An 18,707-nucleotide genomic window follows, 5' to 3' on the forward strand; every position below is an offset into this window, starting at 1 on the left:
ATGGGAACCGGTTCTAAACTGCACATGTGAACAGAATAAAATCCTGAGCTACTCCTGTCTTGGACCTGATGTAAACTGATGAACAACTACTGTATCAAATAGCTGTGAAACCTGAGCTTCAATCCACACCACACATGCGTGAATTAGCTCTTAAGCGACATGGGGTATCATTTTTGAAGTAAACACAACATGTAACAGGACTGTAATCTGTTACAGGTACTTATATAGCGACATCAACTTATGCAGTGCTTTGCATATATATTGAGCTTAGGGCTTTACATATACAATATATATATATATATAAGTTTCATTCTAAGGTCCCTAACTTATATTGCAGTGTCAACTTATGCAGTGCTTTACATATATATTGAGCTTAGGGCTTAGTGTCAATATTTTGTATGACCACTATTATTTTCCAGCACTGCCCTCTTGGGCATGGAGATCAGCAGAGCTTCATAGGTTGCCACTGGAACCCTCTTCCATTCCTCCATGACGACATCACAGAGCTGGTTGATGTTAGAGACCTTGCGCTCCTCCACCTCCCATTTGAGGATGTCCCACAGATGCTCAATAGGGTTTAGATCTGAAGACATGCTTGGCCAGTCCATCACCTTTACCCTCAGCTTCTTTAGCAAGGCAGTGGTTGTCTTGGAGGTGTGTTTGGGGTCATTATTTTGGAATACTGCCCTACGGCCCAGTCTCCGAAGGGAGGGAGATCATGCTCTGCTTCAGTATGTCACAGTACATGTTGGCATTCATGGTTCCATCAATGAACTGTAGCTCCCCAGTTCTGGCAGCACTCCTGACTGTAGGCAAGACTCACTTGTCTTTGTACTCCTCACCTGGTTTCTGCCACACATGCTTGACACCATCTGAACCAAATCAGTTTATCTTGGTCTCATCAGACCACAGGACATGGTTCCAATAATCCATGTCCTTAGTCTGCTTGTCTTCAACAAACTGCAGGCTTTCTTGCATCATCTTTAGAAGAGGCTTCCTTCTGGAACGACAGCCATGCAGACCAATTTGGTCTGAGCACTGACAGGCTGACCCCCCACCCCTTCAACCTTTGCAGCAATGCTGGCAGCAACCATACGTCTATTTCCCAAAGACAACCTCTGGATATGACGCTGAGCATGTGCACTCAACTTCTTTGGTCGGCCATGGCAAGGCCTGTTCTGAGTGGAATCTGTCCTGTTAAATTGCTGTATGGTCTTGGCCACCGTGCTGCAGCTCAGTTTCAGGGTCTTGGCAATCTTCTTATAGCCTAGGCCAGTGGTTCTTAACCTGGGTTCGATCGAACCCCAGGGGTTCGGTGAGTCAGTCTCGGGGGTTCGGCGGAGGTGACCCACACCCGACTCATATGATTTGTGATGACATGCCCAGTGGTCGGCAAGCCGCGGCTCTTGTGTGCCGGGCGCCCGCTCCCCTCCCTCCTCTCGGGCGGCAGGGACTCAAATGCAATGATTGGCCAGTCTCGCTGCCACTCACATCCTGATAGCCAGTGATTGGCTGTCAGGATGTGTGTAGGCGGGGCAGCGTGACGAACGTGAGAGGAGCTAGGCTCCTCTCACAGTCCGCCCTGAAGACCGGAACGGCGCGGGAATACAGCAAGAGGAACGCGCGGAGCAAAGGTAAGTGAATTGACACAGGGGGGACTTGGGGACTTAATATGGGGGATGAATTAATATGGGGAATGAATTACTATAGGGGGGATGAATTACTATATGGGGGATGAATTACTATATGGGGGATGAATTATTATATGGGGGATGAATTACTATATGGGGGATGTATTACTATATGGGGGATGAATTACTATATGGGGGATGAATTACTATATGGGGGATGTATTACTATGGGGGATGAATTACTATATTGGGGATGAATTATTATATGGGGGATGAATTACTATATGGGGGATGTATTACTATATGGGGGATGTATTACTATATGGGGGATGAATTACTATATGGGGGATGAATTACTATATGGGGGATGTATTACTATGGGGGATGAATTACTATATGGGGGATGAATTACTATGGGGGATGAATTACTATATGGGGAAGGAATTACTATAGGGGGGATGAATTACTATAGGGGGGATGAATTACTATATGGGGGGATGAATTACTATGGGGGATGAATTACTATATGGGGGATGAATTACTATGAGGGATGAATTACTATGGGGGATGAATTACTATATGGGGGATGAATTACTATATGGGGGATGAATTACTATGGGGGATGAATTACTATATGGGGGATGAATTACTATATGGGGGATGAATTACTATGGGGGATGAATTTTCATACCGTTTGTTACAACATATCTTTGTGAGCAATCATTTTCGAGGATGCTGGACATAAAGACGAAGAAAAGGAACAGACTTTGTTGCGAAAATGACATGAGAGTGGCACTTGCCAAGGTAATGCCGCGCATTTCTGAACTGGCCTCTGAAAGACAACAGCAGAAGTCACACTGATTTGCGGTAAATATTCATTATTTTGTTTTTGTGTGAAAATCATGTTTTAATGGTTTTGTTCTTTGTTCTTAATGGTTTTGTTCATTTTGTGCACCTATGTATAAATATATACCTATGTTTTGAATTTTAAAAATCATATTTTATTTTTCCAATTAAGAAGGGTTCGGTGAATGCGCATATGAAACTGGTGGGGTTCAGTACCTCCAAAAAGGTTAAGAACCACTGGCCTAGGCCATCTTTATGTAGAGAAAGAATTCTTTTTTTCAGATCCTCAGAGATCTTTGCCATGAGGTGCCATGTTGAACTTCCAGTGACCAGTATGAGAGAGTGACAGCGATAACACCAAATTGAATACACTTTAACCTCCCTAATGGTATTCCCGAGTGTAGCTCGGGGTAAAATGTCTGTACCAAAAGCGGTAACCCTGAGCTACACTCGGGCTTACCATGCAGCGCTGCATAGGGAGTCCCTGCAGCACTTACCTTGTCCTTCGCTCCCGCGATGTGTCCTCTGCAGCGTCCTTGGCCATCTCCTCCGGCAGATGCCGGCATCCGGCTCCTGTGTTCCGATCACTGTGACGTCGGGACGTACGGGCGACGCAGGCGGCGGCGGGAAATTTGAAAATTTAAAAAAAATGTAATTTTTTTCAAAACGATTTTTCATAGTAAAACATTGCTGTTTCAACCCATTTCACATACATTTTGTCCCTAGTGCTCTGTCCTGTCCCCTGTCTGCATTTTGAATGTTCTTTCTGCCTGGAAACTTCACGGCGTCCAAAAAGTGTCCCTTTAGGTCAAAAGCGGGTTTAGATCAGCTAGAGAACAGCGATAGTAAATCAGAACCACTTGCAGAATTGAGTGATAATGATTCGTGGAGAAATTCGTCATCAGACACTGAAAACAATTTTGCGACTTTGCTCAGCAATGTGCGAACTTGGCGCTATATTTCAAATTTCAGTGTTTTTGGTTTGATTATATTATTGAATTAAATGTAATATTATTATATTATTATTTTTTATGATTATTTATTAAATTATAATTTATGATTTTGTGTTTCAAATTTTATCATACCCAGGATGTTTAATAGACTCTTGTTCAGACAGATTTCAGTGAGTTATTCCTAAATATTACAGCCTACAATAAAAAAAACTACATATTTCCATGCAGAATAATGGTACCACTTTCAGCACCAAAAATCTGAAATAATCATACCGCTAGGGAGGTTAATTCACACCAGAGATCTTGTAACACCAATGAGTCACATGACACCGGGGAGGGAAAATGGCTAATTGGGCCCAATTTGAACATTTTCACTTAGGGGTGTACTCACTTTTGTTGCCTGTGGTTCAGACATTAACGGCTGTGTGTTGAGTTATTTTGAGGGGACAGCAAATTTACACTATTATATAAGCTGTACACTCACTACTTTACACTGTAGCAAAGTGTCATTTCTTCAGTGTTGTCACATGAAAAGATATAATAAAATAGTTACAAAAATGTGAGGGGTGTACACACTTCTGTGAGATACTGTATATATTGAGCTTAGGGCTTTACATATATAGAGCTTGCACTCTAAGGTCCCTAACTTATATTTACTAAAAAGATAACTGAATAAATTTTGGCCAAGATTTATGATGAAATATTATTTATTTGCAAAATTGTATAAGAAAAACATTTTTCAAAATTTTTGGACTTTTTCATTTATATAGCAAAAAAAATAAAAATCCCAGTGGTAAATAAATACCACCAAAATAAAGCTTTATCTGTCTCAATAAAATGCTGAAAAATTCATATGGGTACAGTGTTGCATGACCGCGCAATTGTCATTCAAAGTGTGGTAGCACTGAAAGCTGAAAATTGGCCTGGACAGGAAGGGGGTAAAAGTGTCCGGACATGAAGTGGTTAAAACGAATGGAATTGCAACATACCAACATACCTAAAGTGAATTGTTACATGCTGCAATAACACATGCCTTAAAGTATAACTAAGCACAAAATTTGGGTGACACCCAGGATTTCTTCACTTCCAGTTTAGGCTATGGGACCGGGAGTGAAGGCAAAATCTCCCCAATGGGAAACAGATGGTAAAATAAACTTTATAGGGGTTATAACCCTCCTATACTCTATCCAAATAAATAAAATGTTGTCTTTAGTGCTACTTTAACCGCTTCCCCGTCGCCCTATAGCAGAAATACTGCTACAGGGGAGCAGGGGTGCGCAAAATCACACATATATACGTGATTTTGCATTTCCGGGTAGGGGGAGAGCGCACACCCTACGTGTGCTGCCATTCGTGGCGGTCAATCACCAGGTCCCGGCCAGTGATTACCAAGGATCTCCGACAGGGAGGAGGGCTGCTTTGTTTACTAACAGTCCTCTTCCCTGTCGGCTTGGGCACACTGCTCTGGATGGCTGTGCACAGCACAGCCATCCAGAGCAGTGTGATTACAGTGAAGCACCAACACACCGCCCCCTAGTAAAACACTCCCAGCACACAGTTAACCCTTTGATTACCCCTCATGTTAACTCCTTCCTGCCCAGTGCCATAAGTACAGTGTCAGTGCTTTTTTTTTTTTAGCACTGATCACTGTATTGGTGTCACTGGGGATGTAAGCGACACCCAGTGTCAGAATGCCCACTGTAGTCCCGCAACGATCGCAGCCATTACTAGTAAAAATAAAAAAAATTCCAGTATATATACACCGCCATTTGTAAATGCTATAACGTTCACGTAAACCAATTAGTTTACACAGAGGGATTTTTTGTTCGCAAAGACATGTAACAGAATACATTTTTGGCCCAAATTTATGAAATTTGATTTTTTTTATTTTTTTACTGGACGTTTAATAGAAAAAAGTAAAAAATATTTTTTTCTCAAAATTGTTTTTTTTTTATTTTTAGTGCAAAAAATTAAAAACCGCACAGGCAATCAAATACCACAGAAAGAAAGCTCAATTAGTGGGGAAGAAAAGTAAATTTAATTTGAGTGCAGCGTTGCATGACTACGCAATTGTTAGTTAAAATAACGCTGCGCCGTAATGCAAAAAATGGCCTGGTTAGGAAGGGGGGGGGGTCAATCCTCTGGAGGGTAAGTGGTTAACAAGCGCGTTCTAGCAAGGCACAGATGTAATCAGGCCCTATGAATTGACATGCCACTGTGAAGCCATGCTTGTATTTAGTCTGTGGAAAAGGTGCCATAATGAGAAAACAAGGAATAAGAATTGTAGTAGCAGTACAGCACAGCTCAGTGTGTTGCTATAGTGAATGCGCTATGCTCCTGAAGGAGGCTGGCTCATGACGTCAGCTGAGGAAAAGCAGAGACGGAGCTCCTATTGGCTGGGCCGGCAGGAAGAGGAAGTATCCCTCCTGTGTGTAGTAGAGGACGCCTGGTGATGTGTGTTGACATAGTGTGGTGTTGGGCGGGGCGTGTGTAAAGCAGGAACAGGAAGCCGTGGGCGGATGACAATGGGGGAAGTAAGCCGGTGACTGCACACACCGTAGTCAGATGTGAGAGCACTGTGTGACCCTGGGTCGCTGCTTATACGGTGAGTTTCTGTGTAGGTTCCCACTTCCCGGAGCACGATCCTTTGTGAATAGACGAGCCATATCGTGAGGCTGCTGTGGGGAGAAGAGCTCTCATTAATGGCAGCATTGACGTGCTGGACTTCCTGCAGCTTCAGCGAATGGCTTGTGTGCCATTGTGTGTTCTAGAGCTGTAGCTGCTTGTTCTGTGTGAGGGCAAACCTTTCTGCTGATGGGAACCCTTCCCTGTCTTCTCCTACAATCACATAACATGGCATGTAGGGAACTCCTAACACTCTAGTATACACTATAAACCATTTTAGAAGAAATGTAACCCCAATCACCAACATTTCATGTATGCCTAAGGGCTCATGTACACTACAGCTGATACACTCGTGTTCAGGAGCTGTTCGGTGGGTTTTTTCAGCAGCCCCTGAACTCTCCCTAATGTTTTCCTATTATTATTATTATACAGGACTTATATAGCGCCGGCAGTTTGCTCAGCGCTTTACATTATGGAGGGAGACAGTACAGTAACAATACAGTTCAATACAAGAGGGATTAGAGAGCCCTGCTCCTTGGAGCTTACAATCTAGGAGGGAGGGGATAGTGGTACAAGAGGTAATTAGCTGTGGGGGATGGAGTGGTAGGAAGAGTAGAGGATTCCAGTATTAACTGGGGTCAGGGTAGGCTTCCCTGAAGAGATGGGTTTTCAGATTGCGCCTAAAAGAGAGCAGAGTAGGTGATAGCCTGATAGATTGGGGTAGGGAGTTCCAGAGGATGAGTAAAGCCCTTGAGAAATCCTGGAGACGAGCATGGGAGGAGGAGACAAGGGAGCTAGAGAGTAGGAGGTCTTGCGAAGAGCGGAGAGTACGGTTTGGGTGGTATTTAGAGACGAGGTCGGTGATGTAAATAGGAACAGTGTTATGAACGGCTTTATACGTCAGTGTTTTGAATTTTATCCGCTGGGCAATTGGAAGCCAGTGGAGGTTTGGCAGAGAGGGGTGGCAGATATAGAGCGGTTAGTAAGGTGAATGAGTCTGGCAGCAGCATTCATGATGGACTGTAGTGAGGTAGGCCAGTGAGGAGGGAGTTACAGTAGTCAAGGCCTGATATAATAAGGGAGTGAATGAGTTGCTTAGTGGTTTCCGAGGTTAGGAACGGTTGTATCTTGGAGATGTTGCAGAGGTGAAGTCTACATGAGTTTGGCAGTGATTGGACCTGGGGCTGAAACTGAAAGGACAGATTGGAGTCTAGGATGACACCTAGTACCCTGGCGTGAGGGGTGGGACTGATGGTAGTGTTGTTGATCTTGATGGAGAAGTCGGGGGGGGGGCGCACGGGCTGGGGGGAATACTAGAAGCTCAGTTTTGGAGAGGTTGAGTTTGAGGAAGTGGAGTGACATCCAGTCTATGTCACTTAGTAGGCTGGTGATGCGATTGGAGACTGAGAGGGTGAGGTGAGGGGTAGAGAGATAGATTTGTGTGTCATCGGCATAGAGATGGTAATTGAAGCCAAGGGAGGAGGTGTAGATGGAGAAGAGGAGGGGTCTGAGGACAAAACCTTGAGGGACCCCAACAGAGAGAGGGAGTGAAGGGGGGGTGGCAGCATTATAGGTAACGCTGAAGGAGCGCTGCGATAGATAGGAGGAGAATCAGGAGAGAGCGGAGTCTCTGAGGCCAAGAGAGTGCAGTTTTTTGAGGAGGTGGTCAACCGTCTCAAACCGTGTCCTATGTGTCCATGCACACATCATCGTTTACAGCAGTGTTTCTCAACTCCAGTCCTCATGGACCCCCAACAGGTCATGTTTTTAGGATTTCCATTATTTTGCACAGGTGATTTGATCAGTTTCACTGCCTTAGTAATTACCACAGCTGTTTCATCTGAGGGAAATCCTGAAAACATGACCTGTTGGGGGTCCATGAGGACTGGAGTTGAGAAACACTGGTTTACAGGCAGTTGAGTTTACAGTCGTTTTTTTTTTAACGCAAAAAAATTGCGTTCAGGAGTAGATTTTATCAGCGTTTCAAATGCTTGTAAACGCGGCTAACCGCGTTTATAAGCGTTTGCAAATGTATTTAACTTTTTCATTTCCAGATGCTGTCCAGAGCCGTTTTTCATCATGAAAAATGCATGTACTCAAATAGACCTGGTACACCACACTTTAAGGTTTCGCATGAAAGAAAATATGTTAGACACTGCTGCAATAATTCTGCACAGAAATGAGCTGGAACACCAAACACCACAAAAAACAAATGGCTAATCTCAACAAATACTGGTCTCTCTGCTTCTTCTCTCTCTCTTTCTCTCAGAATGTCTGAAATAGTTCATTTTTCGGTGCATTCTGGGCATTTTGGAAGGTCTCCTGAGGTTATCTTTAAAAAATACTTCTAAACGCAAACGTTTATAAACGCAGCATGCACATGCAGCTAAACAGACTTTTTTAACCTACGTTTTCATCGTTCAGAAATGTCCAGTGTACATGGAGCCTAACATATTAATATATGTTTAAACAGCGTTTTCAGTATTTGTATTATTCTAAAATATTTGATGATCCTGCCATAAAGGTCCCTGTTTGAGGTATTTTCTGTAATAGGGTGAGAGTGCTCTGTCTCTGACTTAATTGACGTAATTGTGTGCCTGTGTTGTCACTTGGCGGAAGGGCTTCTGATGGAGATAAGTGGGCGTTGCAACATGTTATGGAAGCGTGGTTTACAGTTGTAACCATCAGGAAATCCACCATATGAAATGTCATGCAATTATCACTGAAGGGCATGGACACAGGATGTGACTGGAAATACTTCAGGAGATTAGTAAGATGCAACCAAAGATAAAGGGTGAAAACAAACAGTGCATTTGCAAAGGAATTTCATTCAATCACGTTTTACATTTAAAGGCTCTTAAAAATTAGGGTTTTTGTGATGGGTGAGTACGGGTACTGATACTTGTGCTCAAGGATGCACCGATACATAATGTATGGCTTAAATTGCACCTCACCTGTAGGGAAACCGTGTGTTATTTGGACAGGGATTGCACCGCTACATCAACTGAAGTAGCACGATTTCAGTTCAAATTACATGCGACTCTTTGCAGTGCAGTGTGAACCCATTCATTCACACAAAGGTATCAGTTTCAGGTGTCTGAGTGTTTGCACGAGTACTCGTGCAAATGCTTAGTATTTACACTGTTACTGGTATAGTGCAACCCTACTCTTAATGAACCTGACTTAAAGGATAAGTTCACCTTTAAAAATAAAAAAAAAAAAAAAAATTATAAATACATGTCTTTTTGCAGGTAAAAAAGTGTGCATTTATTTATTTTTTTACCTGGCGCCTAGAAAGCATTGCACCTGCAATCAGCAGATCGCTGGTGCCATGCAGGACTCCTACAAACTTGTCAGTGTATCTGTCTTCTCATACCTTGTGCGAGCAAGCAGATACATGATGACAGGAAAAGACAATGAACTATCACAGTGCTCAACAGCGCCATGGTAGATCATTGAGAACTGCAAGCTGACAGCTTCATAGGCTGTCAAGACTTGTAGTTTTCCATGACTGAATAACATAGCCGGATGGGCGGAACCCTGCACAGCCGCATTTTTAAAAAAATAGTTAGCTGGTGGAGGGAGAAGATCCCCTGCTAGCTGTCACTAGATGTAGCTGAGCAGGCAGTGGCTCCCGGAGTCGAAACATGTTATATCTTCCACCCTAAAAGCAGTTGTAACATGTATCATGTTCCCAAAGGTGAACTTTAAAGCTGAACTATACTTCTCCTCAGTCCAGCAATACGGCATCTTGGAGCTTCCTGCTGGCTGCTGACATGAAAGCATTGGCATAGCTGAGAAGAAATCATTTCTAAGCATGCATAGGAGTACAAGTCAGCTTCTGCATTGCCAAATTTGTACAGTGAGCTGCATGTGCACAGCTCACTGTACAGGGCTGGACAGACAGGTGAGTGACTTTAATGCAGCATGTCTCTCCTACATTAAAAATCCTGCCAGTTTGCACATTTCCATTTTTCCCATAAAGTTCTACTATAACCGTTCTAGCAGTTACGATCAGAAGCTTTCTGATCATGTGTTTGCTGTGACCACCAATCACAGCAGTCACATGACCCTAAACCATGCCCCGCCTCCCGGCATTAGAAACCTCTTGAAGGCCTGGGAGGTGTCGGTCACAAGGTGTTAAACAATGAACAATTTTTTTCCCTTCAGTAACAATTAACATCAGTATAAGGGCACATTACTCCACCGAGCACCAATATAGGAGAACACTACAATTTTTCCTGTCTGTGTTTCTTTTCTGGCAATGATTATTTGTTGTACAACAAAGGTGGCGCTGTGCTAATCCTAATGAAAAGTGAAGATAAACGGTGTCGCTGATCAACAGAACAGTATAAGATGAAAAGGCGAAGAAGGATATGTTCACAGATCTGTGGTCATAAATAAAATAACATAAAAGATCCAAATAAATGCATCCTAACTCCAAAGTAGTCAACACACAAGGAAAACAGGTGCTGCACTACCCCAGTAAAAATGGGGAACAGATCTAAAGCATATGAGAAGATATACAAGTGAATATAAAAACATATAAAAGTGAGAACGTAGCAGCAAGAACGTGATCATAAAAATAACATAACCATTTAATGATAAATGAAACAAGCAACAAGATACACCCCCAATGTGATGGATGGTTGTGTGAAAATACCGGGAGAAAAAAATATATCAAATAGAAAAAATTACAAATATAAATGCATGTGAAAATGACATGGACAAATGCATGAACAAATGTGACTAATAGTGCCGAAACTATATTGAAACCTAACACAGTGGTATAAAGTCCAAAAAAACTTTGTGCAAAATCTGATGAAATAACTCCGTGCAAGACTTGTGGTGGTATCCCCTTCTTAGCGATGTTGGACCGGATAGCCTCTCAAACGATCCCTTATGACAATCCAACATGCTTCTTGCCACAGATCTGGAGTTATTTCATCATCATCCTCCTCATACTGCATAATAAAAACACGCTACTCGACATTGTGAAATGAGCTCCCACAGATTCCACGGGAGCTCATTTCACAATGTCAAGCGGGATGTTTTTAATATGCAGTATGATGACGAAATAACTCCAGATCTGTGGCAAGAAGCTTGTTGGATTGTCATAAGGGATCGTTTGAGAGGCTATCCGGTCCAACATCGCTAGGAGTGGGATACCACCACTGTTGTGAACGGTTCATGGATTTCTACCCAAAGCCCAAATGTGATCTAAACCTTTTGGCTGAGCGCCTTTTTAATGGGTGTTGGCCCCTAGGGGTCGCAGCGTGGAGGTGAGGAGCCATTTTAGGCGGTGGTGGATACATGTATTAGGTTGATCACCATACCTGTCACCTATCAAGTCTTGCACGGAGTTATTTCATCAGATTTTGCACAAAGTTTTTTTGGACTTTATACCACTGTGTTAGGTTTCAATATCGTCTCGGCACTATTAGTCACATTTGTTCATTCATTTGTCCATGTCATTTTCACATGCATTTATATTTGTCATTTTTTCTATTTGATATATTTTTTTCTCCCGGTATATTCACGCAACCACCCATCACATTGGGGGTGTATCTTGTTGCTTGTTTCATTTATCATTGGATGGTTATGTTATTTTTATGATCACATTATTGCTGCTACGTTCTCACTTTTTTATGTTTTTATATTCACTTGTATGTCTACTCATATGCTTTAGATCTGTTCCCCATATTTACGGGGGTAGTGCAGCACCTGTTTTCCTTGTGTGTTGACTATTTTGGAGTTAGGATGCATTTATTTGGATCTTTTATGTTATTTTATTTATGACCACAGATCTGTGGACATATCCTTCTTCACTTTTTCATCTCATACTGTTCTGTTGATCAGCGACACCGTTTATCTTCACTTTATTTAGGATTAGCACAGCGCCACCTTTGTTGTACAACAAATAATAATCATTGCCAGAAAAGAAACACAGACAGGAAAAATTGTAGTGTTCTCCTATATTGGTGCTCGGTGGAGTAACGTGCCCTTATACTGATGTTAATTGTTACTGAAGGGAAAAAATTGTTTATTGCTTAACACCTTGTGACTGACACCTCCCAGGCCTCCTTGGTTCTGCCTTAATTTGTCACAGAGGAGGTGAGGAACTACCTCCAATCCATAACATTTAGATTGGGAAAAATTGGAAAATGAAACAGACCCTTTCATTTTTTTTTTTTTTTTCCCCCTGGGCCTGGATGGATTCAGAAGTAAGCAGATGTAAACGGGCACATGTCTGCCTGCTCAAAGGCTTCCAATCAGCTCTGCCCGGAAAACCTGACAGGTGGACCTAATCGAACTGGCCATAAGAAGGGGTTTTTAACCTTTCCATACTCTATCTTCATAGCTTAGCTAGCTTATCTAACTAGAAATGGCTATCAAAAGGACAAAGGTTTTTTTTTTTTTTTTTTTTTAAACTTGTCTGACAACCTGCTGAGATTGATCATCCAGAGACATCTGCTGTGCTTATAGGTGTTCAATTGGAGTCCTGGCTGTGCATAATTTGTTAGATCTAGGTACTGGCATGTCTGTGACCAACTTGTATATCTGTAGCCATAAACTTTGTTTTGGATAGATTATGGAAGAGCTGGAAGAACCATTTGTCTGCTTTTCTTTTTTCCCCTACAGGGGAGAGTCACCCTCACTAGAAAGTGATGTGAAAACAAAAATGTATACAGCTGCACAGGAGGAGAGGGTGAGATTTACTCTAGCTTTCTGTTCTATCTCCAGAACAAGAAGTGAAGGGAAGTCTTACCAATGGGGCAAAAGAAAGAAAACAGGTTTTAAAGCGGCATTAAGCCCTCCTATTCCTTTCAGCCAAGTAATCTGCCATCTTAGCCTATATTTGAGCTACAACTGCCATGGTGCTACACATGTGATCAGGTAAAAAATGCAGAATGCATCTAGATTGGCAGAAAAACTTTTATAAATGTTTTGTCTTGTGGTGAGAATTTAATATACTTTATAGTACATCGTACAACACACACACTTCAATAATATGAAATGTCGGGGAAACGTAAAACGTGGATGGTTTAATACTACTTAAATAAGATGCTGCTTTTTGATGTCCTAGGATAAGGAAAGCCTCCAGCAATCAGAAGTTACTTATTTACCCACCTGCTGTTGCTAACATCTACCTAGAAGTTTTATTGTACTCGCGCAGTTATTTTCCCCACTCTGTTAATGTATTTTCATTGTTCTATGTGTTTTGCACTTGCCTGTGACTCAACATTTCTATGTGCATTTGATGCATTAGCCTATGTAAAGTGATCCAACAATGGACACACCCTTATGCTATTGATTGTAATGCAATACATAAGCAGTGAAAGTGACTTTTAAATGTCAATATGTACTTTGGAGCTCACATTTAGAAAGGAGAAAAAAAACCTATTACATGTTTCAGCTTTGCAATTTGAGTTTTGAAAAAGATAATTTTTTTGCAGTTTGCTAAATGTTGAAAGCACTGTATAGCTAACACGCTTGTGATCATTTCTACAGATTTGTGCCAAGACTGTTTCTTCTCTTAGACGTGTCGAGACTATGAAGAATGGGGCTGCCTATACACTTTGTTGTTGACCCACAGGGATGGTTCTGTGTTGGGGTTATTTTCTTCATCTGGCTGTACAACACATTGTTTATTCCACAGCTCATCCTCTTCCCCCGCTTTGAAGAAGGACACATCCCAGCTGCTGCCATATGGGGTATGTAACGTGCGCCCTCATCATATTTACTCATTCTGTGTATTCAAGACAGAAAACTAAATGAAACCCACTGTGGTAACAGAGATAAGAATCCTTTTAATCTACACGTTTACAGACCCTCAATACATTACACAATAATTTTAGATGGAAAGGATTTGTGTTTTTTTTGTAAGATTTAAGTGGAAAAGTCTGTAGTTTTTTGTTTCCTGCTAGCAAGCCAGCCATACACTAAAATAACGGGGAGGAGGGGGAGGAAGATATCACATTGTTGGGTTGTGTGCAGAACTTTGCAACCAAAAACCGTGGCATTGTGCATGATCAGTCACAAGCTGTCAACTGCAACACCGTAATTACTACAGACTAGTGGTGCACCAAACTGAAAATTCTGGTGCCAAAACTGATACCGAAAATTCAGAATGCATGTGGCTGAAATCCGAACCAATATGTCTGGGTATGTGGGGGTGGGGAGGCTCTAATTTTTTTTTTCTACTTTCGTGTGTGTGTGTGTGTGTGTGTGTGTGTGTGTGTGTATATATATCCTGTTCCAAATTATTATGCAAATTATATTTTTCTCATTTACCTAAATAATTGATGTAAATAACAGTCAGCATAATTCTCATGTTATCAACTATTAAGAGTACAATTCAAATTTTATTGAACAAACCTCCTAATGATAACAGAATTTTTTTTTAACATAAAAAAACTTACAATGCACTGTTCCAAATTATTACGCACAGTAAGTTTCAAAACACTTTATATGTTGTAAAGAACTGAAAATTGTCATTTGTTGTGTTTGCAGCGTATTTACTGAAATCAAAAGCTATTTCAATCAAACTTTTAACAACGTTTTAACAGGTCGCATTACAGTTTAACATAGGACCCCTTATTTGATAGCAGCTTCACAAGTCTTCCATCCATTGAACTTGTGAGTTTTTGGACAGTTTCTGCTTGGATTTGTTTTCAAGATGTCAGTATAGCCTCCCAGAGCTGCTGTTTGGATGTAAACTGCCTCCCACCCTCATAGATCTTTTGCTTGAGGATGCTCCAAAGGTTCTCAATAGGATTGAGGTCAGGGAGGATGGAGGCCACACCATGACTTTCTCTCCTTTTATCCCCATAGCAGCCATTGATGCAGAGGTATTCTTTGCAGCATGACATGGTTCACTGTCATGAAGATGATTTTATTACGGAAAGCTTAGTTCTTCCTTCTATACCAGGGAAGAAAGTGGTCAGTCATAAACTCCACATACTTTGCAGAGGTCATCTTTACACCTTCAGGGACCCTAAAGGGGCCGACCAGCTCTGTTCCCTTGATTCCGGCCCAGAACATGACTCCGCCGCCTTGCTGACATCGCAGCCTTGTTGGAACAGGGTGGCCGTCCACCAACCATCCACTACTCCATCCATCTGGACCATCCAGGGTTGCACGGCACTCATCAGTGAACAGGACTGTTTGAAAATTAGTCTTCATGTATTTTTCTGTCCAATGCAGCCATTTCTGCTTGTGAGCATTGGTTAGTGGTGGCCGAATAGAAGGTTTATGCACAGTTGCAAGACTCTGGAGGACTCTACACCTTGATGTCCGTGGGACTCCAGAGGCACCAGCAGCTTCAAATATCTGTTCTCTGCTATGTAATGGTATTTTAGCAGCTGCTCTCTTGATCCGATGCATGGATCTGGCAGAAATCTTCCTCAATGTGCCTTTATCTGCACGGACCCGTCTGTGCTCTGAATCAGCCACAAATCTCTTAATCGTGCGATGATCATGCTTAAGTTTTCATGAAATCTCTAATGTTTTCATATCTCGTTAAAGGCATTGAACTATTTCACTCTTTTCGGCAGCAGAGAGACCATTTTTTTTTTCCACATATTGCTTGAAAATGGTGCTCTGCTTAATAATGTGGAACACCCTCCTTTAGTAGTTTTTTCCTTAAATTGGGCTCACCTGCCAATCTAATTATCACAGGTGTCCGAGATTGTTTTCAGTGATCAAAAGAGCCCTGACACACAATGCCATCCATGAGTTAAACTGAAAAACAAAATGTTTAATCTTTGTGACACTTATGCAGGCCATAGATGGGGAGAAAAAACGGCAGATTTTTCTTTTAAAAAACAAAAATTCGGTCGTTCAAGCGGCCGACGTTACCATCAATGGTAAAAAAAATCGGCCGATTTTCATCCCTTCTACAGCTGGCAAAAAGTGTCCCTGCAGAGAGCTCCGCTATTTCTGACAGTTCCTTCACATTTACAGCGGTTGAAACATTGTATCTATTTGTTTCCATTTCGGATACAGATGTTTTTATTCGGAAACAAATAGATACAATGTTTCAACCGCTGTAAATGTCAAAGAACTGTCAGAGAACTGTCAGAAATAGCGGAGCTCTCTGCAGAGATACTTTTTGCTGGACTGGAATTCTTCTTATTTTCATCCTACTTCTTCTTCTTCTTCATCCTCATCCTCTTCTTCTTCATCATCCTCATCCTCTTCTTCTTCTTCATCCTCATCCTCTTCTTCTTCTTCTTCTTCATCCTCATCCTCATCCTCTTCTTCTTCATCTTCTTCATCCTCTTCTTCTTCTTCTTCTTCTTCATCCTCATCCTCATCTTCTTCTTCTTCCTCTTCTTCATCCTCATCCTCTTCCTCTTCCTCATCCTCTTCTTCTTCATCATCCTCATCCTCTTCTTCTTCCTCATCCTCTTCTTCATCCTCTTCTTCCTCTTCTTCTTCATCCTCATCTTCTTCTTCTTCATCCTCATCCTCTTCTTCTTCTTCATCCTCATCCTCTTCTTCTTCTTCTTCATCCTCATCCTCTTCTTCATCCTCTTCTTCCTCTTCTTCTTCTTCATCCTCTTCTTCATCCTCTTCCTCTTCTTCTTTTTCTTCTTTTTGTCTTCCTCTTGCAGGTCACTGCTCATGCGCAGATTTTTTATCGGTAAAAAATCGGCCGATTTGCCCACTAATTGCCGCGAAAATCGGCCGATCGGCAAAATCGGCCGATTTTTTTCCAACTTTACCGAAAAACAAAAACGGCCAAAATACCGAAAAACGGCCGACCAAATCGCCCACTAACGATCCGAAAATCGGCCGATTTTATTTTCGGCCGACAAATCGGCCGATTTTCGACCCATCTATGGCCTGCATTAGGGCTCGTTCACACTAGGCTGTTTTGCCAGCGCTTGCCAAACGCCCCTATAGCGTTTGGCAAGCGTTGGTCCGGTGTTTGCGGAGCGTTTTTAACGCTTGGCAAACGCCGCATGCGCGGTTTAGCGGCGGTTGCTAGGCGTTTGCCGAGCGTTAATAACGCCCCACAAACGCCTATAATGCATTTGAGTGGTGTTACCGCTCCGCAAACACCCCGCAACCGTGTCGCAAACGCCGGCCGGGCGTTTGCGGAGCGGCACCATAGATGAGAATAGGAGGCTTCAAAGCCTCCTGACTCGACCAGAGGCGTCCGTTTTGCCGCGACGCAACGCGACGCGACGCAAACGCTCCTGTTAGAACAGCACCATGTGCTGTAATGTGCAGAATTGGCAGAGGCGTTTGGGAAGCGGTAAAAACGCTTCCCAAACGCCTCTCTACCGCCTGCACACAAGGCTAGTGTGAACGTAGCCTAAAATAGAATTTGCATAATTTGGAACAGGATATATATGTATATATGTGTGTATGTATGTATATATGTGTGTGTGTATATATATATATATATATATATATATATATATATATATATATATATATATATATATATATATATATATATATATAGTGGGTGGGAGTGTCATGGTCTGGGGCTGCATGAGTGCTGCCAATACTGGGCAGCTACAGTTCATTGAGGGAACCATGAATGCCAACATATACTGTGACATACTGAAGCAGAGTATGATCCCCTCCCTTCGGAGACTGGGCTGCAGGGCAGTATTCCAACATAACGACCCCAAACACACCTCCAAGATGACCACTGCCTTACTAAAGAAGCTGAGGGTAAAGGTGATGGACTGGCCAAGCATGTCTCCAGACCTAAACCCTATTGAACATCTGTGGGGCATCCTCAAACGGAAGGTGGAGGAGCGCAAGGTCTCTAACATCCACTAGCTCCGTGATGTCGTCATGGAGGAGTGGAAGAGGATTCCAGTGGCAACCTGTGAAGCTCTGGTGAACTCCATGCCCAAGAGGGTTAAGGCAGTGCTGGAAAATAATGGTGGCGCAAAATATTGACACTTTGGGACCAATTTGGACATTTTCACTTAGGGGTGTACTCACTTTTGTTGCCAGCGGTTTAGACACTAATGGCTGTGAGAGTTATTTTGAGGGGACAGCAAATTTACACTGTTCTACAATTATCCTTTGAGCAGCTTGCTTTGCAATAGTGTCTGAAGAGTTAATGACACCATGCTTTTTTAACCTTTTTCATTTAACTTTCAAAAAAATAAATTACACCAGTGAACTGTTATTTCATATGTAGTCACCATAATTGCCTGGAGCTTTCCTGCAGGTGCGCTTTCCCCATTAGTTACTTATTCTGCCTTGTAATGGACAACAGGACCCTGTCTTGGGCACAAGGGGGTTTGCAGCAGGTGCCTGGCTTCAGGCACAATCTTGAGCACATTGCTGTGCTGCAGACACACAACAGCTCCAGCATGGAGAATGACGACTGTTCAGTCAGACTATGCCATAACCATGGCATACATCAATCATCGGGACAGCAGCAGGAGCTGCCATGGCCTTCAAGAAGCAGACCAGGCTTTGGCTGAAAGGCACATTCCAGCCTTGTCCATGGTCCACATTCCCCCATTAGACAGATTGGCAGGAAGACTTTCTCAGTGCCTGGTTGCAAGGGAATGGTCTTTTTATCCTTACATGTTCCAAGACATCTGTCACTACTAGGGGCAGAGAGACACTCCAACCGTTCTAACATCTTATTTTAGTCATTTGGCTTTTG

The 18,707-nt window shown here is 42.4% G+C and overlaps 1 protein-coding gene and 2 long non-coding RNA genes across 5 annotated transcripts in view; 1 reads left to right on the forward strand and 2 right to left on the reverse strand.

Moving 5' to 3' along the window:
- LOC149461570 (uncharacterized) overlaps positions 1–18,707 on the reverse strand; it is a 522,205-nt gene that overhangs the window by 138,508 nt on the left and 364,990 nt on the right. The gene's annotated exons all lie outside the window — the stretch shown is intronic.
- LOC149461571 (uncharacterized) overlaps positions 1–18,707 on the reverse strand; it is a 139,783-nt gene that overhangs the window by 37,767 nt on the left and 83,309 nt on the right. The window lies entirely within an intron of this gene.
- The window catches only part of ZDHHC21 (zDHHC palmitoyltransferase 21), a 76,454-nt gene continuing 63,627 nt past the window's right edge, over positions 5,881–18,707 (forward strand). Inside the window, exons 1-2 of the mRNA XM_089678086.1 lie at positions 5,881–6,035; positions 13,568–13,770. Of these exons, the coding sequence (XP_089534212.1) occupies positions 13,617–13,770 (154 nt within the window). The 5' untranslated portion in view covers positions 5,881–6,035; positions 13,568–13,616. The remainder of the gene's footprint in view (positions 6,036–13,567; positions 13,771–18,707) is intronic.

The sequence above is a fragment of the Staurois parvus genome, unplaced genomic scaffold, assembly GCF_062004578.1.
Source record: "Staurois parvus isolate SC_StPar_1 unplaced genomic scaffold, SC_StPar_1.0 ptg000198l, whole genome shotgun sequence".
Lineage (NCBI taxonomy): Eukaryota > Metazoa > Chordata > Amphibia > Anura > Ranidae > Staurois > Staurois parvus.